Genomic DNA, 23,918 nt, shown 5'->3' with positions numbered 1-23,918 from the left:
AGTCTTCCAAAATAATGGCATTTAATAGAAGAAGTAGAAGAACTACTACTACTATCATGACATGAAGATACTTTCACAAAATAGTTTTTAAAGTATTTTTGTTTTTGGGAATGATTATATCACAAACCAATCTTGTCATGTGAGCATCTTTGTTCTCAAGTATTATGTCAAGTATGTGTTTTCCATTTACAAATTTTTCAAGACATGGTTTAAAGTCATTGTTCTTGGAAATCAATTTTTCGTTGTCTTCTCGTAAAATTTTGTTTTCTTGAATAAACTCATTGTTTTTAAAAACCAAATCCTTGTTTTCTTGTTTCAACACTTTGATTTCTTGAATTAAATCATTATTCAGTTTATCGTTTTCTGCTTTCAAAACTTTGTTTTCTCGAGTCAATTCATCATTTTTAGACATAATCAATCATAATTGGAAATTGATTTTTCATTTTCTTCTTGTAAAGCCTTATTTTCTTGAATGAAATCATTTCTTTAAATGCAATCAAATCATAATCCTTTTTCAAATTTTCAGATATTTTGATACATTAGAAAGATATTTTCTAGTCGTTTTATTTTTTGAATAATTGCTTTTTTGAATCTTTATGCAGTTCCTCAAAAGCATCAAGCAATTCATTATAAATAAAACTAGTATGATGAAGAGAATTACTAGATACCTCATTTTCTTCACTCATTCCCATGAAGTACACATTGCAATCTTCAATGCTTGAATCTCTCACGGATTATCCACTTTCTTCACGTTCATCCCATGTTGCGCTCAGGCCTTTCTTGCTTTCCTTCACTTGATTTGTCCCTTCATAAATAGCTTCATGTGTAATCCATATCTCTTTAGCATTTTCACAAATAGATATTCTATTAAATTCATTTGGGATAAAACACAAAATAAGGCATTCATTGCCTTGGAGTTTAGTGTAGCCAATTTTTTATCTTCATTATTCCATTTCTTCTTGGGTTTGGAAGGTATAGAATAACCTTTTTCAATTATATCCCAAATCTCATAATCTATGGATTTGAGATAGGTCTTCATACGGGGCTTTCCAATACCCATAGTTAGATCCATTAAAGAATGGAGGTCGTTGAGTGGCCCTCGGCAAAGCCGGAAATGGTTTCTATTTTACTCTTAAGATAAATTTAATGCACAAGAAAGATAAAGAGAGAGACAGAGTGTACCAAGATTTATAAATTTCTAAAAGATAAATTTAATGCACAAGAAAGATAAAGAGACGGAGAGAGAGTAAGAGTGTACCAAGATTTATAGTGGTTCGGCCAAATCCCGGCCTACGTCCACTCTCTCAAGGGTATCTCTTCCTTGAGCCTTCACTAGCTGATCTCCTTACGGGTGGAGATCAAACTTTTACAAGCCGAAGGTTGATCCTGTACCTTCCCACCAATCACGAAGCTTTTTCCCCAAGCTTCACGCCCAAAGTTTGATACGGTGGCTCCTCACCAAGACCAAAGGTTGATACAATGCCTTCTCACCGAATATAATGAAAATAAAACAAAAACCTTTTCACAAGGTTGAATTATGAGTGAAGCTCACACAACCAACTCTAAAAAAGATTTACAATTGAATCCCCTACCTAATCCCTAAAAATTTTGCAACTAATGGTTCAAGAGAGTTCTAACACTTAGAATATATCTCAAATATACGCCCAAGTGTTAGTCTTGATCTTTAGGGTACCCAAGGGTCACATCTACAGAGGTTGGAAGAAAAATAGTCATTATAGCACTCAAACGGTCAGAATGGAGGAATCATGGACGAACTAGTCGTTTGAAACTAACCATTACTAGTTTCCCAGTGCCATGGTCGACCATGAATGCCTTTTCTACACAGTTTAATTTCTCTTTCTTCTAACCAGTAATGACTTTAATGTTCTTTCTTAGTCATTTTTAGTTTGATTAGATAACCCTTAGTGCCAATAACCACAAGATTCTTGAAAGATTAGTTTACAAACTAACTTTAACCCATAAGACTTCAATCTTCTTCAATTCTTCAATCTTCTTCAATTCTTCAATCTTCAGATTCCATGAATCTTCATTCATTTTTCACTCTTTGTCTTCATGCTTCCATGCTCCATGACTTGATCCATGCTCCAACTTACTTCACTTAGACCCTAGAAGAATATTCTTTCAAGATATTCAAACATTATTATAATAAATACTATAAAAATATCATTTTCGATTTGTTTTCATCAAAACATAACTTAAAAGGGTGACCATGGTTGAACCCTTGGGCTAACACCTTATAATGTATTGATTAAAATCCATAGGCTATGATCGTCCCTTCATAATCCGCTATTCCGATAAGCCACTCGAACCTTAGCTCTAATACCAAAGAGGTGCAAATCCTATGAACATGCAAAACCCATGTTCACGGATCATTTTTTGGGAACTTTGGAGCTTAAGACAGATTTCTAGTTCAAATTAATAGCAACATACATTCCCAAATAAAAATAAACAACACATAAGAACTCAAAGCAGTTAATTTTTTTATAAAGATTCAATTCAGAAAAATTATAAAGTTTTTGAAACAAGTAATGAAGATAAAATCAACTCATCCAAGTAAAGATCCAACAATAGGTTCTACTCCAAGGGAAACTAAAATAACTTATCAAAGAAACCAACTCTACTAACTAATGTCAAACTATCTCCCAAAAAGTATCTAACAAGATATAAAACTAATGGGGTTGGTAGGTTTAGGGTATGAAGGGGAAAATAAGGTGGGAATGATTAGAGTTAAGATTGAAGGAAAAATTCATATGGATGATTTAATGGGAAAAGAAAGGATGAATCCGTACCTGACATGAAATACCGACCTTGGCGTCATCCTGCTTCAGGTGGTATCCAAGAGTAGACAGGAGTAGACGGGGATGGCTAATGAAGCCAACTGGTGGGGCTGGTGGGGGTTGAGAGAAAACCGGTGAAAGAGAAGTGAAAAGGATGTGAAAAGAGAGAAAGATAGGGACATGGGTGAAGAAAGTGGGGGGAGAAAAGAGAGAAGTAGAAGATGAAAGAAAGATAAGAGTTTAGAGCTAGAAAATATGAAGAATCGTGCTTTTGAAAGGGCAACACACTCGATCAACATAAGAAAACATAATTTTTCATTCATTTTAAACTGTGTTGTATTCAGGTTCAATAGTTCATTAATATTTATAGTTTATGTAATCCATACAAAAATTGAAAAAGTATAAGCAACTAATCCTTGTTGCAAAACAACTCATAGTCTAATTAGGGCTCTACTATACTTAAACTACTAACTCATCTTTGAAATGAAACTATTAGATGTACTCTCCTTATTACAAGTAAACTAGGAATTTTCAAACCCATTAGGACTCATCATGAAAAATAACCCACTTCAAGTCCCAAAAATACAAGGACTCTCTTATGTTACAATGTGGGTCATTGTGGTACACACAACTTATGTGATTAATTGCAAATGACTTTAAATGCCCCTAGCACTTTAGATTTTCCTAATAAACATGTTGGCTTCTTTTAGTCCCATTTTAAGCACCTACAACGGATTGAAACCAAGTTATATAAGTGAGAAAAGACTGTGGTACCCTTCTATAACTTATGGTACTTAAAAGACATCTAAAGGTAGACTTGGCAAACAGGCGGGCCGGGCCGGATTTGACCCGGCTCGTACGGGTCCGGGTCAAAATGACCCGGAAAATTTTACGGGTCACTAAGCTTGGACCCACACCTGGCCCGTATGGGTCGGGTCGACCCGCTGGTCACCCAGATTTTTGACATGTTTTTTAAGATTTTTTTTTATTTGTATAGGGATTTGCTAGCCGCCTTCGCCAACTAATGTTGACTGTTTGAGAGATTTGTCTTATTGTTGCGTGGTGCAAACTACAGAGATTGGCAGAAGTACGATTTGTGAAAAGGTGGTTAGCAATAAATAATAGCAATAAATAATAATCATGGGTACTGAGTTTTAAATGAAAAATTACGGAAAAAATAGAAGCAAAGTAGAAAAATTATGAAAAAAGAAAGAAAGAATGTTCTAAAATATGACAATTACGGAAACAAATACATAGAAAAAGCAAAAGTTATGACAATGACGGAAAAATACATAGAAAAATTAAAAGTTATGACAATTACGGAAAAAAGGCCAAAAGGTGCCAAAATAAAACCTTTTGCACTTCTCTATGGGCACCCGCGGATCCACCCGGCCCGGCCCAGTTTTGACGGCCCGGGTGGACCCGCGGGTCCGGGTCCCTTTTTGCCAGGTCTATAAAGGACACTTAAAAATTAGAATATGACCCACGATCACTGGTTGTCTGGTTGAAACCAAAAATGTTAATTTTTCGATGACCGATTTGCTCAACTCGTTTCCACATTTTGTCCAGAAGGTTAGCCTTTCTCAAATAGTTTTGTTCCATCCCTAAATCTTTGTTGTCGTTTTCTAATTCATATTGCTATTTTATACGCCTCTGTAACAGTCCCTAAACGTAAGCACAAATTGAATGGAGTATCAGAGACTATTAAGATACCACGACATTAATTATCATTACTTTCAAAAATATAATTTCTCATTATTAATTGATAAAATTCCATTGTATACTCATCTGCACTCCTATTTCGTTGTTGAAGGTTTTGGAGTCTAGAAAATTAAGTTTGGAAATAATTTTGGAGGTAGAAACTTTTCCCGAAGTTTGGAGTCCATCTTTTCCCAACTAGTGATTCATGTCTTGCCTCTTATTCTCTTGTAATCTTATGTTGTTTGCACCAATGAGAGACATATCCTTTCAATTTAATGGCAACTAACTTACATTAGATTTTCTATAACTTTTTATAATAAAAGATTCTTTCCTAAGTATTCATCCAATCAATGAAGCCTCTGGGGTTCATTTTTTTATGAAAATTTTCCAATTTAATTTTAATCTCGTGCATTCATTTTGTCGATAATTTCTTTGATTGTGGATGCCCTCTTCAAGTAGATCTTGATTGTGAAAGAGGTTCTGATCTCCATCAATGTCATCATCGTCATCATTTTGAGATTGAGCATATGAGCACAGCCACCTCATCTTTTTAGTGAATGTATTTTTTAATTTATTTGTTGTTGAACTTATATTTTGATGGTGCTTGAGTATTTTTTTTCCCCAAGCTGTATACCACCTTTTATTTCCACCAATTATGTCCAGTTCAATATATTTCCTAGGGTTGTATCATTTTTCGAGGGTACTCACACACCAGTAAAATTTTTCGCATAGATTATTTTTGTTTTTCTTTAACTACAATTGCACTCAGAGGTTCCTTACGTGTGCGTAGCTCTTTCAGTTAAACTGCCCTTAACCGACTTTAGTCGATTCGGGTGAATTTTGCTTAGATTTGTTGAGTTGCTGAAGTGTTTTCGCATTATGGTCCTTTTTATTCTAGCTTTTGATAAAGCTAAATAAATAAAACTGAATTTTCCATCACTGTACTTAATGTGTAGGTCTGAGCTTTGCATATTTTGTGATCTATATAACATCCATTCATCATATTCTGCTGCTTTCTTTTTCTTTTTTTTAAGGTCATGATGCTTTCATTTTGTTACTGTGCAGGAAGTCCAGCTTCTGAAAGCTTTATGGCACATGAAGAACCTTTAGGTGTTTGGCATGGAAAATGTGTTGAATCCTTCGTAAGAAAAGTTCACATTGGATCGGAAGGCATCAGTTCAGAATGGGTAGATGCTAAATGCTCATCAATTTCTGGGGAGAATACCAGCATTCCTAGAACCTCAGCTTTTGCTTCGAGTCCAGTACTCCAAGAACTCCCTTATTCTCAGTTACCAGACACAGTATCCCTCAATAAACCCTGGAATCCCTTTTATACTGCATATGATAGATGCTTTGAGCAAGTTGATTCATGTAATACTGATCCCATAGTTCTGTATCCATCGTCTTTTTCCCTGGACCAAGGCTTTGGCTCACCAGGCAGTGGCGCTTGTTTGTCGTTTGGGTCAATGTCACAAAACATGAATTGTGTTGATAAACCTGTGGATTCCAGTATTATCCATGGGGACTCTGTAGACGATGTTTCTGCCAATGTGAAGGAGGGTAAAATCAATCTGAATACTGAAGGTAATGAACGTTATGCTAATACTAGCAGAATTGGTAATGACATGAAAAGAAATGATCAGATTTTTGTAGATTCCTCTCCAACAAAAACAGATCTGTCCTTAAACCAGAAACCTGTTATTGGAGATCACTTGGGTCATTCTCAAGTGGCAAAATTCAAACTTAAAATCACCACCTTGAGCATTCCTAATACGTCAACTTTTGCTCCCAGTACTTCTGGACTAGGTGATTCTGCACAGAGTTCTGAGGCATTTGATCAATATAACCAGGATGTGGATTCACCCTGTTGGAAAGGAACACTAGGTTCTCGGCATTCTCCATTTGGATTTGAGGAAGTTCTTATTCCTCTGCTTCCGATAAAGCAATTAGAAGGTGGGAATGATTTTAGTCAACACACTGGTTCTCTCGAGGAATTTTCCTCAATTTTTCCAAAGGAACCCCTATCTGATGTTACTCCCCTCTGCTCAGAATCTAAATTTACACATGCTGATAAAACAAGAGCAGATTGTTCGAAGGTTTGCAACGAGAATGGGACTCAAAGCTCCAATCAAATTCAGGAACCAAGAAACGATTATATGGTTTCCAACATTCCTAAAAGAAGTTTTGAACTGAGAACTTCTGACTCCATGCCTTTAACCCAAGAAGAAAATGTTGTTAATTCTACTAGAATTGCAGATCCTGGGACTGTTTCCAATAGTGCAACTCAAGATGGGTCATCTGGTTTATTTCCTCGCACTTCTCGAGTTACTGTTTCCACTGAGGTTACTGAACTTAATGGAGCAGCTGATATTTCGAGTGACCATTCAATTCCAGACATAAATGCCCCTGTCCTGATTAAGATGATTCATAGTCTCTCTGAATTGCTTGTTTTTAGTAAGTATAGTGATGTGAATGAATTGAAAGAACAGGACTATGAGGTTCTTCAGCTTGTAATCGACAATCTTGATGCATTTCTCACCAAGAAGGTTGGGTTAGTGAGTGTGATGTCCAAAGCGTTTCCTGAGTTGGGCAGTTCTTATTCTTTTAGGAAGCCAACGGATCTGCACAGGGTATTATTCTTTGCCTCTCAACACATCCTATATCACAATGGTTACGAATTTTCACATTGTGTTATGGTTTGCCTCTTAACTTTAGTTATGAATTTCGTTTCATTCGACGTTTCGTTTTGGTTACTAGAACAGAACGTTTCGGCATTTCGGTCGTTTCGTTCACCGTTTCGTTAGAAACTTTTCATTCTGCTACAATGGCTGATTTATTTAATAGTTAAAAATATGAAAAAAATCATAAAAAATTAGAAATTGTTAAAAGTATAAGAAACAATTAAATGTTCCTGTTAGGCCTAAAATCGGTAACAGATACGGCAGTGACGTAAGAGTTGAGCTGGAGGACCCGAGGAGCCGAAGTGAAGGAGCTGAGTCCTGCACAAGAGCACACGAGGTCAGAAGACCAACCCAGAGTCGTTGCTCCGGACGGGCTCTTCGACACTCAAGTCAGTATGAGCAGGAGTGCAGAGCCAAAAATTTAGGATTGGTAGCTTAGAAGTTATTACCGCTTGCTTTGAGCCTTGAGAGGCTTTTTATAGAGGGAGACCTGGGGTGGTTGGATTACCTACCCCAGGACAGGTGTCGGACCTTTTGTGGGTTTAGGTTCACCCACTCTTAGGCAATTACCGAATTACCCCTGTGCAGCAGTTGGGTTTGTGGTGGGCCCTTCCGGGGCCACGTGTCGACAGCTCATTAGTTGCTGTTTTTCGTACCCCATCAGTTGCCCCCCAGTTCTCCAAGTCATTGTAGTGATTTGGGGAAGTGTGAGGAGTTGTATTCTTAAATGGTAGAATGAGCCGGTGTTCGGGATGGCTCGATGGAAAAGCTGTCCGGCCAAGCCGTCTGCCCGGCCTGGGACGGCCAGAAGCGGAGCGGAAAATCTATCCGGCTAAGCCGTCTGTCCGGCCTGGGAAATCTGTCCAGCTAAGCCGTCTGTCCGGCCTGGGGAATCTGTCCGGAAAATTTATCCGGCCAAGTCCTGTCCGGCGTGTGCCGGATTGATTTTTGTCGTCTAGCGGACGCGTCATATTCTGTCCGGCTTGGGCCGGACTGATTTTTATCGTTTTGCGGATACGTCATATCCTGTCCGGCTTGGGCCGGACTGATTTTTGTCATCTAGCAGACGCATCATATTCTATCCGGCTTGGGCCGGACTGATTTTTGTCGTCTAGCGGACGCGCCATATTCTGTCCGGTTGGGGCCAGACTGAATTTTGTCTTTTAGCGAATCAAGCTATATCCTGGTCGGCTTGAGATGACCAGATTTTTGTCCTGTAGCGTATTGCGCTATATCCTGGTCGGCTTGAGATGACCATAATTTTGTCCTGTAGCGAATCACGCCGAGTCCTGGTCGGCTTCAGATGACCAGAGTTTTGTCCTGTAGCGCATTGCGCTATATCCTGATCGGCTTGAGATGACCAGAATTTTGTCCTGTAGCGAATCACGCCGAGTCCTGGTCGGCTTCAGATGACTAGAGTTTTGTCCTATAGCACATTGCGCTATATCTTGGTCGGCTTGAGATGACCAGAATTTTGTCCTGTAGCGAATCACGCCGAGTCCTGGTTGGCTTCAAATGACCAGAGTTTTGTCCTGTAGCGCATTGGGCTATATCCTGGTCGGCTTGAGATGACCAGAGTTTTGTCCTGTAGCGCATTGCGCTATATCCTGGTCGGCTTGAGGAAAGGATGAACTGGAAACTGATTCAGGTCAGCCATTTCAGGTCGTCCATCTCAGGCCGGCTGAAAAACAGATGAGCTACAACTTACCCTTATTCAGGTTAAGTTTTACCCACGCGTTATATCCAGTCTGGCTGGAGATGTTCTGAACGGCTTAGGACGACCAGGATTTTGAAGTGAAATATCATGTTCGGCCATGTGTGCTCTGAACAGCTTCGGATGACCAAGTTTTATTGAACTTGGGTTTTTGCAAGGGTTTGGTTTTCTGCCCGGGCCCGTTCCTGACTAGGAGAGCGCTCCCGGTCTTTGTGGAGACGAGCTGAAGCGAACCAAGCAGCGAGTACCCAAGTTTTAGTAAATTGGGTTTCTGAGACGGTTTGGTTTTTCTGCGCGGGTCCGTTCCCGACCAGGAGTGCGCTCCCGGTCTTTGTGGAGACGAGCCGGGGCGAACCAAGTAGCGAGTACCCAAGCTTTACTGAACTGGGTTTCTGAGATGGTTTGGTTTTTCTGCGCGGGCCCGTTCCCGACCAGGAGTGCGCTCCTGGTCTTTGTGGAGATGAGCCGGGGTGAACCAAGCAGCGAGTACCCAAGTTTTAGTGAACTGGGTTTCTGAGATGGTTTGGTTTTTCTGCGCGGGCCCGTTCCCAACCAGGAGTGGGCTCCCGGTCTTTGTGGAGACGAGCCGGGGCGGGCCCGTTCCCGACCAGGAGTGCACTTCCAGTCTTTGTGGAGACGAGCCGGGGCGAACCAAGCAGCAAGTACCCAAGTTTTAGTGAACTGGGTTTCTGAGATGGTTTGGTTTTTCTTCGCGGGCCCGTTTCCGACCAGGAGTGGGCTCCCGGTCTTTGTGGAGACGAGCCGGGGCGGGCCTGTTCCCGACCCGGAGTGCGCTTCCAGTCTTTGTGGAGACGAGCCGGAGCGAACCAAGCAGCGAGTACCCAAGTTATAGTGAACTGGGTTTCTGAGATGGTTTGGTTTTTCTGCGCGGGCCCGTTCCCGACCAGGAGTGCGCTTCCGGTCTTTGTGGAGACGAGCCGGGGTGAACCAAGCAGCGGCATGATCTGAGGAACTCGGAACTTCGCAAAGAAGCAGTAGCCTTTTTTCATTATCCACACAAGCGTAATTACAATGGCATCCGCTTTTGTGTCGGGCGGTAGGCTATTGATAGTATTTTCTGAGGTCTTCGGCGGGTTCAGTCACCTAGGCTTTGTCTCTCAGATAAAGTAGCTCAATCGGCAACGATTCTGATGCATTTTTGCCTTTGAGTGCCATGGTATAGCACTCCCTGGACTGTGGTTGATCTCCTCTGACTTCTCCCACGCCGTTTGGCGTTATAAACTTCATTTTCTGGTGATACGCTGAGGCGACTGCACGGATGAGGTTCTGGCCTCGACGTCCCAAGATAGCGTTATAGACCGAAGTGGCCCTCACTACCAGGAAGTTGACCATTGTGAAAGCTTGACAGGGCGGCTCTCCGACGAGGACTGGGAGTTCAATCTGTCCTTCCACTTTCATGACCTCCCCTGAGAAACCGAACAGATCTGAGTTCGCCGGCCTTAGGCGGTCGTTTCCTATCATCATCTGCTCGAATGCATGGTAGTAGAGAATGTCGGCCGAACTCCCGTTGTCGAAGAGGATCTTCTTCACTTCCCAGTTCGCGACTAGCATGGTTATGACCAGGGCGTCGTCATGAGGGAGTATCAAGTTGTCGAGGTCTGCGTCTGAGAAGGAGATCTCATTCTCTGTCCTCATCTTCTTGCTGCACGTGTGCACGGTGTTGACTCGGCGTGTGTAGGCTTTTCGAGCAGCAGATGATGTACCCCCGGCGGCTGGTCCGCCCATAATTGTGTTGATAACCCCCTTGGGCTGGGATCGGTGTATCTCCGGCTGTGGACTGGACGACGGGGGAGATTGGTTCCGCACAAGAAACGGTGGGGGTCGTCGAGGGCTTTGGCCATGAGGGCTTCTCCCCCTGCGCTCTTTTCCGTCGCCATTACTTTTAACATACCTTTTTAGGTACCCCCGATTAATCAGCAGCTCGATTTCTTCTTTGAGTTGCCAGCATTCATCTGTGTCGTGCCCGTGGTCTCTATGGAACCTACAATACTTCGACTTGTCTCTCTTATTTCCTTTTGAGATCATCCTGGTTGGCCATCTTACGAATTCTTCTCCCTCGATTGCGGCCAGTATGCTTCTCCTGGAGGTGTTGAGGGGGGTGTAATTATCTTCCCTCCTCTGCGGGGATCTTTCTCTTCTCGGGGCTTTATCATCCCTACGCAGCTTGGTAGGGTTCTTTTCTTCAGAGCTCCTCCTCCGGTTTGAATCTAAGGCCGCCAGAGTCTCCTCCACGGCTAGGTACTCCTCGGCTCCAGCCATCAGATCCGCCAGTGAGTGCGGGTTTTGGCGAGCTATCGATCGCCTGAAGTCATTAGACTTCGCGCCCGCTAGGAGCGCATTTACTGTGGCTGAGGGGTCTAAGTTTGGCACCTGGAGGGCCTCCCTATTGAAGCGGCTCACGAATGTTTTTAGAGGTTCGTTATCCTCCTGCCGCAAAGCCATCAGGGATGCTGTTGTTTTCCTCGGCCTCCGGCTGCTCATAAAATGGCGGACCAGGTCGTCCCCAAAGTCCTCAAAGTTGCTAATGGAGTTTGACTTGATCCTCGAGTACCACTCCCGGGCTGCACCGGTTAGTGTGGTCGGGAATGCCTTGCAGAGGAATCCATCAGAGGCGCCGTGGAGGAGCATCATAGTTCTGAACGTCTCCAGGTGGTCCACAGGGTCGGTGGTTCCGTCATATTGCGGAACCGTCGGCATTTTGAACCCTCTGGGTGCTGGCGCGTTCATAAAATTATCGGTGAACGGAGGTTTACTTGAGTACGTCTTCACAGCCGGCCGGCCTTGATCCTTTGCCAGCTCTTCTATACGGTGGTCTATCTCTTCTATCCTTCGTAACATTGGGTCAGCCCTCCGGTCTGCTCGGCCCAACGACTCATTTTTCTCTACTGAGGGGCTCGCGGCGGAGCTGGAGTGACTTTCTGGACTCCTTCGATGATACTGGAATTTTTCCCGCGGCGCTCGGTCTTCCTTGGCTTGGTGCTTCTGCTTGGAGCGAGATCGTGACCTCTGACGGTGACAAGGTTCTGTATGGGCCTGCCTGGTTCTGGAATGATGGACTCGCCTTGGGGAGTGGTGGGTCCGGTTTCCACTAGGGCGAGCTGGCTCTCCCCTGTGAGCACTCGACCTTTCCTGTACAGGTCGTAGGGCATCTGGGGGATGCTGGGGAGGCGCTTGGATTAGATGTTGGTATTGATCGACAAGAGCAGTCATCTGTTGGAAGAGAGCTTGCACTTGATCCGGAGTGGGAGTGGGATTGAGGTGTTCTGAATGAGCCGGGCTCTGCTCTGCTGTTGCAGAGGGAGCTACTACTTGCGAGGCGATTCGGTCACTTCGAACCCCGCGATGTACTACAGCTCGGGTAGTTCGTGCAGTTGGTACCCGAGCACTCTTCCGCCCTGCCATTTTGTATAGGGGATTCGAACAGCTTTTAGTTCGGAGTTCCACGGATGGCGCCAATCTGTTAGGCCTAAAATCGGTAACAGATACGGCAGTGACGTAAGAGCTGAGCTGGAGGACCCGAGGAGCCGAAGTGAAGGAGCTGAGTCCTGCACAAGAGCACACGAGGTCAGAAGACCAACCCGGATTTGTTGCTCCGGACGAGCCCTTCGACACTGAAGTCAGTATGAGCAGGAGTGCAGAGCTAAAAATTTAGGATTGGTAGCTTAGAAGTTATTGCCACTTGCTCTGAGCCTTGAGAGGCTTTTTATAGAGGGAGACCTGGGGTGGTTGGATTACCTACCCCAGGACAAGTGTCAGACCTTTTGTGGGTTTAGGTTCACCCACTCTTAGGCAATTACCGAATTACCCCTGCGCAGCAGTTGGGTTTGTGGTGGGCCCTTCCGGGGCCACGTGTCGACAGCTCATTAGTTGCTGTTTTTCGTACCCCATCAGCACCCAATATGTAAAAGATCCAACATTTACTTAAAGGAAAATCACTATCAACTGAAATGCCTTTGTACCCGTGTGTTGACAAGATGAAAAAAATTTAGAGAGCAAATTGTGAGATCTTTTTACCTGACTTTTGGGATTTAATAATGTTTGGACATGATAGAATTTATGAATTTTTAAAATTGGAAAAATACCCCATCGTTTGGAAGTTAAGATTTTCACCAGGCCCGGTTTTTTCGAATTTTGTACTAGAACTGGAAAGTTGACTTTTTATCCTTTTAGAATCGGGTCTTGAAACTATTTTTAATAAATCCAACTTGGGGGTAATCCCTTATTTACATGTAAATCTTAAGGAAATAGACATTAAAAATAATAAAGACATGTACTTGACATCTTATTTTCTTTTCTTAGTGTTCTCCAAGTTGCTACTAGCCTCCTTAAGAATTGAGATGACATATAGCAAGAAAATTTTCGACTTTCTAATTTTAAACAGCAAAAAGTAGTTGTTTTTTTAATGGTGACAAAAAGTAGTTTATTTGAGGACAAAACTTTCTTGAAGAGTTAATACACCCTACATTTAAATTCCAGTCGTGAAGTGCTTTAGGAAAATGACAACCTCTGAAACAAAGATAGGGGTGATTTTGGTGTCCATCAAAATTTTTTCTATAGTTCAAGATTCTTTTGCTTTCTATATTTTTTTAAAAGACTGAAACCTATATGTGCGCTATGTACTATTTCCTATAGACTGAAAATGACAAATGAAGTTTTTCTTTGTTTAGTGATACATTAGCAATTTTTTTTTCAAAACATTTACTAATTTTAAGAATTAAGGGAGTTGCTTTGTTATGTGAAACATTGAGGTACCTTCTTGCTCATGCCTTGAAAGTCTCCAGCAAAAACATTTACAATATGTTTTTGCCGGAGTCGTTTTGAAACAGTTGATTGAGTTCTTGATTACAATATATACAGGCCATCTGTGGAAAATGTATTTTATCTCACTAGTGTATGTTTCCAGTTTGTCCTTTTCAGAAGTATTTTGTTTGGTGGTTGTGATGGTTGGACATTTCATGATATACTATTTGGTCTCAAGATTCCATCTCAAATTATGGCAAAGTTCTAAACTGCATTGTTCTCACCTGAATCTTTTGCAGATTCAATTATCACATTATCTATGTATTGCTGTACCTTAAAATTAATTCATTTAACATAATTTTTCTTTGGCAGTGTATCACATTTGTCACATGTTATTTTGAAATTGAGTAGTTTCTTCTCCAGGGATCTGATACAGGTAGCTCTCTGGTTCCAGTGATGGAGGCTCATAAGAAAGAAAGTCGATCCCATGAATTTGTTTTGGCAAGTGGTGATATGGATCTCAAGAAAAATAATGGGATTACCCAGGTAATTTGGGGTTTTTCCACATAATATGCCATGCCCGGTTCCTTGTTTCTGTAAATTAAAAGCGACACTCTAACCTGCAGGATGCAAAGATGGTTCTGAAGGAAAAAATGAGTGATGAGAGAGAGAACCACCATCAAACTCTCTTATATAAGAATTTATGGATTGAGTCAGAGGCTGCACTATGTTCCATGAAGTATGAACTTCAACTTGTCAAGATTGAGATGGAGAAAAACAAGCAGGATAAGGCACAAGGTGAACAATTTGATGTATTTTTCTCTACTCTGTTTGGATTTTGCTTAAGTGAATTCAATTGGTTTGGCTACAGATTCCCACACCCTATCTGATGCAGCTGGGAAGTAATGCGGAGAAGTTTGATATTACTCGAAGATTAGTGGAATAAGTAGTCAACAGGGAAGAGACGAGCATTGGATTTGCTTGGAACTTACGTCGGAGAATAGTGGCAAGTAGTGTTTGGTTTTCAGCCACGTAGTGTAGTGGTAGGGGGTGTCATTACCAATATATAAATAAATAAATATATATATTTATATATATATATATATATATATATATATATATATATATATATATATATATATATATAGAGAGAGAGAGAGAGAGAGAGAGAGAGAGAGAGAGAGAGAGCATCATTCCTAACAAATCCATGCAATAATCCCCCTTTTTTTTGTGGATTTTGCCTTTGGATATCATAGGGAGGGGACATGGGTGACACATCACCAGACATGCAAGGACACATCACTAGGAGTCTCTTGGGATGTCAATGCTACATTGGCAACCAAACAAGGTGTTTTGCTGATGTGGCACCCAAATGTCCCGGCTTTTGTGCGACCAAACACCCAAAGATTAGACAAAAGATGTTGAGGTTTCAGTTGTCACCAGATTTAGAGTTCTAAAAAGTCAGATTCACAATCCAAGTTCCACAAATAAAGTGGGTCAGCAACTTCCGGACACTATCAATGTTTGGAGACAAAACTTGATGTTGGGATGAAAGACAAGCCAGCAAAGGCTTTCAATCTGTGTTTTTCGGAGGGGAGAAAGCCGTGGTAGTCGTTCATTAGAGATGTACTGGAAGATGGACATCCTTGAGTTGGAAACAGATCTGACTTGCATCATATTCCCATATTGGTGCGAACTTTACGGACAAAATTGGCTTGTGCTCAGATATTTCAGAGCAACTGGAAATGACCATGGAATTCAGGTTGAGTCAAGAATCCAGTCACGTACAGCTGACTGACTAGGAAATCGATGGCCGGGTTGTGACTCTGATAGCCCTTCGTCTGACTGGGGGGAACATGAATTAAATGTTTTGGAATTTCGCCTGCTATTTGGTTGAAGCACAAACTGTTACTTGAAATTTCCCTTTTCTTTGCTCTCTGGATTTATAATCACTACGATTGTATGTATGGTTGCAATATTGACATTATAAGTTGGAAATGTTCTAAAGCGTATGAATTAACATTTAGACGCTTGTATGAATGGTTTGTATACTCTTAAACAGGACGTGGTTTGCCTTCAAATCTGCTGGCATATGGTGCCTTCAAATCTGCTGGCATATGGGGCAAGATTCGATCTTCCAATTGGAAAAATATTCTCATAATAAACATAAGGTGCTTGGGAAATCTTCTCTGGTACAGAGCTTTACTAATCACTAGTTTTCGGTCAAATACGGAAAGAAAAAGGAGAAGGGAGGAGATAAGGCCGGCGGAGAGAAGAGAAGGGATAGGTCGTGGATATTGAAATCACTGCTTAGCAAGTTTTGGTGATTAGTTTGTTTCATCTCTCCGAAGCAGCCCAACCTTCTCCCAAATCGCATTCCATGTCTCTCAAAACTCTTCCATTTTCAAAGAATTACCCAAGTTAAAATAACCCTGTTGTTGTTGCATACACTAAGAAATCAAATGAAATGAATGACTGTCATCCAAAGACATCCAAATTTTAGTTTTAACAATGATTTTATAGATATAATTAAAACTAAAACTTTAACAAAAAGTTTCTAATTACTCTCTCTCTCTCACACACACACATAATCTGTGTGGTTTAAATTCAGTTTTGATGGAAGTGCCAAGGGCAAATTAGATCCGACAGGAATAGTAGAACTCCGTGATACAAAGGGCAATACCATTTTTCATACTCCAACCCGGCTGGAATATGCGAATCAAATGAGGCAGAAAGCAAGAGCTTTATTGCATGTTCATAAGTGGTATGTTTCCCATCACCTTGGGCCATTAATAGCGGAGGGAGATTCATCCAACGTCATCTCTTGGGCGAGAGGAGTAGCCCTAGGTGCTTGAAAACTCTCTAAAATCATCTTGGAAATCATTGACTGATGTAAGATCATTCGCCTGATTTTCATGCATAGCCATAGGTCAGGGAACGAAAAGTGGATGAGCTAGCAAAAGCTGGAGCGGGAAGCAGCCACGTGGTAGAATGTTGATCCATTGTATCTCATGCTAGCTAGGCCTTGGTAATGAGGGGACTGTGTATCCCTAGGGGGTGTTTGGATACACGGATTTTAGAATCCAAGTTTTTAGTTTGAAAACAGTGTAAAAGAGGGTTCATGATCAAGTTGTTGCATGTTGCCCTGGTAGCGTTTCTTGGATTTTCAGTAAGAAAACCAAGTTTTAGAAACCTCTCCACCATCATGAGATTTTTAAAACCTGATTTTCTTACTTAAAATTAGGGGTGGACATGGTTCGGCTCGGTTCGGTTTTGGGGTATACCCGGAACCGAACCATATATAATCGGTTCCCAGAAGTTGGAACCAGAACCGAGCCATATATGTTTGGAACCGAACGGAACAAGAACTGATATTGATCAATTCGGTTCGGTTCGGTTCTGGGTTTACCCAACCTTCACCGAATGTAGATATTTTGCCTAATCATGTGGTTTTCTGCTCCATGATGAACTACAAACAGTTATATAAGAGCAAGGGTTATATAAACAATTATGTGAACAATATAACAGTTACATATAAACTACAAACAGTTCTATCAAACCAAAATTTCTTTGTGGTTTTCTGCTCCATGATGAACTACAAACAGTTATATAAGAGCAAGGGTTTTATAAACAGTTATATAAACAATTATATAACATTTATATATGAACTAGTGAACTACAAATAGTTCTATGAAACCTAACCTCTGAAACCCCCCTAATATCCAATGCAAAAATCAAATTAAACCAATTCATCAACTTGCATATCAAGGTTAAGTTACACAAGAACCAATCATTAGGGGAAATAACCAGGCACAAATTTGGGATAGAGTTAACAGTTATAACAAAAGCATAGCCTTGGCCCTTGGGTCAGTCCCAACTCCCAAGCTGTAGAGTTCAAAACTTCAAATAATAGTTCAAGATATAACATCTAAACATCCCAAGCCATAAAACATACAAATAGAAAGAAAAAATAAATAAAAAGGAATGCCATCAAATCTTCCATTCCAATGTCCAAGTTCACGTTTCTTTGCATCATCCTCCTCAAACATGAGTGAAGTGGCAGTTCGACTTCCAAGGTCAATCAAGAGAAGTAACAACTGCAAAAGTATACAACAATTAATGTGAGCGTAGTTACAAAAATTAATTATAACATAATAATTAAGACAACAATAAAAAACAAATAAAATGTTACCTGATTGAAATTCTTCAAGTTCATCTAGCTTTTCTTCTACTTCAATAGGGAGTGGCGAAGCTCGTAACCAATCTTGTCCACAAATCAAGCACTCCACTAAATTAGGGGTTAGAGAACTACGAAACTGATCAAGAATACAACCCCCAGTGCTGAAAGCGGACTCTTAGGCAACAGTAGAGACGGGAATAGTTAGAACATCTCTTGCTATTTGGGAAAAAATTTTGTATCTAGAACTTTCAAATTTTGGGTGTTGCTTTTCACATCCTTCTTCTAAGTACTTATCCACCCCAGACTTAGTATCCTCGCTCTCCTCTTCTTCTAAAATTGCAATAAAGTCCAAATCAACAAGATCTATAGTTTGCTTACAAGCTTCTAGGTCTTGCTTGTCAACCTTCATCTCATCTAAGTTTTGAACTTTACAGGGGGGCGATGTGGAAAGTGATTGGCAATGCACAAAGAGACGATGAAATACTCCATATACTCTATTAGTGAGTGCATTAACCTTTTCCGAAGTATAGAGTTTAGAGTAACAAAATTTAATATACTTCAGCTTAAAGCAAGGATCCAACACCACGGCAAGTAATAATATCATGTTAATTTTATCGATGTTCCCTCAATACATGTCAAAATTTTCCTTCATTTTCGATGCCATAATGCTCAAATAAACATCTCCACTTTTCGACGACTCATGCAATAGATGCTCAATCTTGAAAACTTCATGAAAATATGAGTTAGCGGTAACATATAAAGATCAGGATAACCGTAGAGTAGTCTCATAGAAAGATTTCAAAAATTGAGTCAATACTCGAGCATTATCCCAATCGTCATCATTAGGACACCCATCTTCAACTCTGCCACAAAAAGTACATCTTCCTCTCCAAACTGTTCAACAGCTTTTCAAAATTTCAATGCAATTTTCAACATATGATAAGTAGAGTTCCATTTAGTTGGGACATCTAGGCAAAGTGAACTCTTACATGTAATTCTCTCTTTCTCCATACAAGACTTAAATCTTTATGCTCTTGATAGAGAATTCCTAATGTGCCTCACAGCCCCACGAATTCGAGAAATCGAATCGATGACCTCACTTATCTTGTCTTTGACAATCACATTTAATATATATGCACAACACCTCATATGAAAAAACTCACCATCTAAAATGAAACCATTCCTATTAGAAATTTTTTTCTTCAAGTATTCAACAGCAGTATCATTTGAACTTGCATTATCTACTGTAATTGTGTACACCTTTTCTGTACTCCATTGTATCATGCATGACTCGACGGCTTGTCCAATTGCCTCACCCTTATGACTAGAAATCAGATAAAAGTTTATTATTCTTTTATGTAATTTCGAATCATGATCAATAAAGTGGGCTGTAAGGCACATATAAGAAATGTTTTGTAAAGAAGTCCATGCATCTATTGTTAGGAAAATTCTTTGGTCTATTTTATGCAATAAGTCCTTTAATTTTTTTCTCAATTGCATACACTGCCAAATAATCTCTAGCCACAGTACGATGCCCAATCAACTTAAATCTAGGTTGCATGACACTACAAAAATGTCAAAAACCCTCTCATTCTACAAACTTGAAAGGCAATTCATCGACGATAATCATCCTATTAAGCGCTTCCCTACACAGCTCTTGGTCAAATTTCCATGCCATAAGACTACTATCCCCTTCTTGTGACAATGATTGATATGAAGAAAGGAGTGTTTGCCTCGTGTCTTGAAAATTGGGATACTTAGGGCAATTTTTAATATGCTTCCATAACGTACTAGTCCCATAAGAACTACTATAAGTATAAGAAGTTGTGCAATAATTGCATGTTGCCTTTTCAAGTTTCCCCCCTTTCGGATTTTGAAGTCCAACAAAATGCTCCCACACTCCAGATGTAAAAGACCTTTTTTTAGTTTGGCTTACCTTTGCTTTAGTTTGAGACATGCCTTCCTCAATAGGACTTAAACCTCCAACAGATACGTCATTAGGAATGTTGGTATCTCCCGTACTCGACATCTAACAAGATAAACAAGATATGGATGGTTAGATGCCTAGATGGTGTGAACTGTGGAGCAACCACAATATAATGAAGATGTCTTAACCTAGTAAAAGTCATTTGAAATATATAGCTCCAAACACAATTGGTAGGAATAAATGTACTCGAAATTGCAAAATCATCAAGCCTAGAGAACTCCAAGCATTTCATTTTTACAATCTACAAAATCTTTCTATAACTCCATCAGTGAATCAAAATGGGTGTTCCTAATTAGTTACACTATCAAAATGAAACGGTAGACAATAAAATATTTACTATGAGTATACAAAAGACAAAGAACCTTATTTTTGTGGTGCCTCTTAGAGTACTAACAGAAATAATGCAAGAACCAGCATGTAATCTAATCATTAACTACAAAGATTTAGATGCATCACGAACGGAAATCCCATAATCGCATCACAAGCATAAATCCCCCAATTCTAACCAACAAAAAAAACATAAAAACCCATATTGATGCAAAAAAGGAACAAGAATCCTAATCTCTGCATTTCAAGAAGAAATCCCCTAATTTCTGCATTACAAGCATAAATCCCCCAATTCCAACCAACAAAAAAACCCTAAATGAAGCATAAAAAACAAGATACATCCCATTCGAAACCCCAAATACATCCCCCTTCTTAAACTGTATTGCAAAAAAACTCCATCAGTAAATCCTCAAATACATCCCCCTTCTTCAACTGGATTTCAAAAAAAAAATGAAAATAGAGAGAGAAAGAGGGGGGGGGGGAGAGAGAGAGAGAGAGAGAGAGAGAGAGAGAGAGAGAGAGAATAAGAGAAGTTCATAACTAGTTTTATCATTGAAGACGATGGCATCAACGAGAGGAGGAGCTTGCGCCTTGCGAGTTGCGAGGTTGGAGAGACCGAGAGAGTCGGAGAGAAGGAGACGACGAGAGTGGAAAGCATGAGAAATGAGAAAACTAGGATTTCATTTTTTTACGATTGTGGTTTTAGTTGTTTTTTAACTTTTTACGACTTAAAGTCTAAGCAAATCGTGAAAAGGGGGGTGAATTAAAATTTTAAAGGCAAAGCAACATGTTAAAGAGGGGTGAATTAAAAGGGGGTGGGCTGATTTTCTCAAATGAGGCATTGGGTTTTAAGGAGAGGGTCTGTTCTCAGGTTGGTTTTCAGTTCCGGGATCCCAAACCCATAACCGAACCGAATTTCCACCGGTTCTAGGATATCAGAACCGGAACCAAACCATAGAGATCCATACCGAGCCGAACCGAACCAAATGTGCCGGTTCGGTTCGGTTCCTCGGTTTGAACCGGAACCATGTCCACCACCATGTCCACCCCTACTTAAAATCCAAGAAACACTGCGAGGACATCATGCAGCAGCCTGATCATGAACCCTCTTTACACTGTTTTCAAATTAAAAACCTAGATTCTAAAATCCGCGTATCCAAACAGCCCCTTAAGGTTTTATATGTGTACCCCATCTAGGGATGGGGTACACCTCGTCCCCTCCATCCATCTATTTGGCTAGTCTATTAATAGTTACCTTGATGAAAAAAAAAGTGTGCGTGTGCGTGTGTGTTTATAAAATTGTACACAAGTGGTTTGAAAAACAACAGGTGGATGAAAATATAGTTACGGAACTGAGATTATAGATGTCAAGGGTAATTTACAGATATGTCCAATGGGAGTTCAATTAGCCCATGTCCGAGTCTCGTTTATCATCTAACTTATTGGTTGATTGCTTTTATATATGTTAAATTATATTTGTTTGACATTGTCGATGCCTTATATGTTATGGTTACATTGAATTTGCATGATTTGAGTCATAATACAATATATTAAATGATATTTAGTTCTTTCCAACTAAAACTAAGAAATTGCATTGTATGACATCATACTTTATATATATGGTTGCTCGATGACTTTAAAGGGCCCATGTAATCCGTCATGGATCCTTCATGAGTTTCACCTTCAGGCAGGCCCTGTCTGCTTGGATTACTACGAACTAGAAACAAGAAAAGAAGTGGTGTGGCATGCTAGACTAGATTAGTGAAGTAGACTGAAAGTAAAAGTGAAAGTGGAGTAATTGTGAATACTTGGTTGTAAACAAAATGGGAGGATAGGGAAAATTTAGTCCTATGCTCTATGATGACGACACGTGGCAGAGTATGATCTGACGGCCTAAAATGAACCACTCATCGCTTTCCGTTCATAACAAATCCCATGATTCCTTTAAGCCACGCCAGCTAAAGTTGTCAGCTGGAGCTTGAAGCCAGCAAGATGTGACTTCTCACTGCTTATCTTGAGTCAGGTCTAGTTCATTGCCCTATTGAGTAAGGGTCGGGTCAGGGTATCGGAGGATACGAGTAACAAGGAAGACTCACTGATGATTTAGATGGAGGGTGGAATAAGGCACGCAGAATACTACGGAGTCAGAGATCAGAAGACTCCAATGCTTTTCTTGGACAGTCCGATAGCCCCTTCGGACGAAGGCATGAACCATACATAGAATTTCATAGGGACGGGGTTCCAGTGAGCCCCAAGAAGGCAGGCACCAACCAACCAATTAGTAGAAACTTCGGAGACAGGTTTTTATTCCAAAGAACGCTTTTGTTTGCTAGCCATAGCACAAACTGAGCTAGATGTGTCGTCGACCACAGAAGTGGGCCATGCTTAGCCATTTCACCCGGCGCTTGGGACAAGGCTCATAGTTTGTCTCATACTTAACCCTTCTTCTGCATGTTTCACTAATGTTGATCACCTACTCAATCAAAATGGAATTCGGAGACTTCGGAATGGTATCGAAGACCAGAATCAAGCTCGATAGGTTCAGGTAAGGAGGGTTTCGGGATTTCAGCGAAAAAGGCATAGGAATCCGTCCCCTGCCAGCCTCCATTTTGTTTGACTTGGGAGGGGACCTAGCCCTCTAACATTGCGTGAGGGGTGCAACGGGATGGTCTCAGGGGGCTGATTTTTTAGAGAATGATGTTAAGTAGCCCTCCCACCATCGGCATACCCTGGCCCGTCAGGGTGCTTCTAACACCTTATCGCGTCAATTGAAGTCTACCTTATTTAAGATGAGGCCATTTGATCGATCGGCTCAATGGGATCAGGGTTTTACCTCTCGATCTTTGGGGAATTTGGGGGGATCCCCCCCTTTTAGGACAACCTAATGCCCTTCGTCGCCATGATCGTGATAACTCTATTCGATCCGCTCAGAGGTTAGCTCTACTCACTTACCACCAACTCAAAGACATTGAATTCTCAAAACTTAAGGGTTAGGGTGTAGACAGAATGCAATTGAGTTCAGCAATAAGCTACAGGAGAGCTGTGCGCTAAGCTTGAAGAACGAAAAAGCATCCCCATCCAACTAAGATCTCCTAGTTTAAGAAAGGGAGAGATAGAGAGAAGCTTTAAGTAAGTAGGGGTGGTCCAATTTAGTGTTCTTCTCACCACATGATGTTAGTGGGGTGCTATACCATAGCTTATGGATGGAAGCTTGAGTTTCTCCTCTCTCCTACAAATGAAAAGACAATAAATATTACCCTACAGAATAAGTAACTCTATCCATTTGGAAGATTCTATTGTAAAAAATAGCATGATGACATCTGGCCGTGGAAATGATGAATCCTGGCAAGAAATAACAAACTAGCAATGTGGTGCAGTCCATTAAAGATTCTGTTATTTCGGCGAATCAAGTGTCGAGTAGGCGCCTGTCTCTCCTAAACGGACGGACGCTGGGGTTGCTACCTAAAAAGACTTACTTTGTTTGGTGGCATTTCCCTTGCCATTGTTGAAACCATAATCTGTCATCTCATCGTTGGATTGTACATATCTTTTGTGTGTATATGATATTGTCGGTTGATTAGATTAGGACCCATTTCTAGTGGGGGATTCCTGGTTTAATCAATTATATTTACATTCTTTCAGATTCACCTGACGGGTGGCCTGCACTTGTCATGTAAGCCCAATGGTTTTCACCTTGGCATTCCCATCTTGTTTTGATGATTCCAATACACAAGTGATCTTTTATCACTAATGTGTTTAAATGTCTAAG

At 40.8% G+C, this 23,918-nt stretch overlaps 1 protein-coding gene across 2 annotated transcripts in view; it reads left to right on the top strand.

Moving 5' to 3' along the window:
- LOC143885340 (uncharacterized) overlaps positions 1-15,687 on the top strand; it is a 36,380-nt gene extending 20,693 nt beyond the window's left edge. Inside the window, exons 2-6 of one of the 2 annotated variants that reach the window (XM_077389471.1) lie at positions 5,565-7,129; positions 14,079-14,201; positions 14,282-14,453; positions 14,527-14,661; positions 14,912-15,687. In XM_077389471.1, coding sequence (XP_077245586.1) covers positions 5,565-7,129; positions 14,079-14,201; positions 14,282-14,453; positions 14,527-14,561 — 1,895 coding nt within the window. In that variant the 3' untranslated portion in view covers positions 14,562-14,661; positions 14,912-15,687. Of the gene's footprint in view, positions 1-5,564; positions 7,130-14,078; positions 14,202-14,281; positions 14,454-14,526; positions 14,699-14,911 lie in introns of both variants that reach the window. The other variant, XM_077389470.1, reaches the window with a different exon arrangement.
- Positions 15,688-23,918: the final 8,231 nt, after the last annotated feature.

Source organism: Tasmannia lanceolata, unplaced genomic scaffold (assembly GCF_043159265.1).
Source record: "Tasmannia lanceolata isolate RefF3 unplaced genomic scaffold, GAP_Taslan_0.1 ptg000008l, whole genome shotgun sequence".
Classification (NCBI taxonomy): domain Eukaryota; kingdom Viridiplantae; phylum Streptophyta; class Magnoliopsida; order Canellales; family Winteraceae; genus Tasmannia; species Tasmannia lanceolata.
Note: the sequence above shows the minus strand (reverse complement) of the source record. Positions and strands in the feature narration are given on the sequence as shown.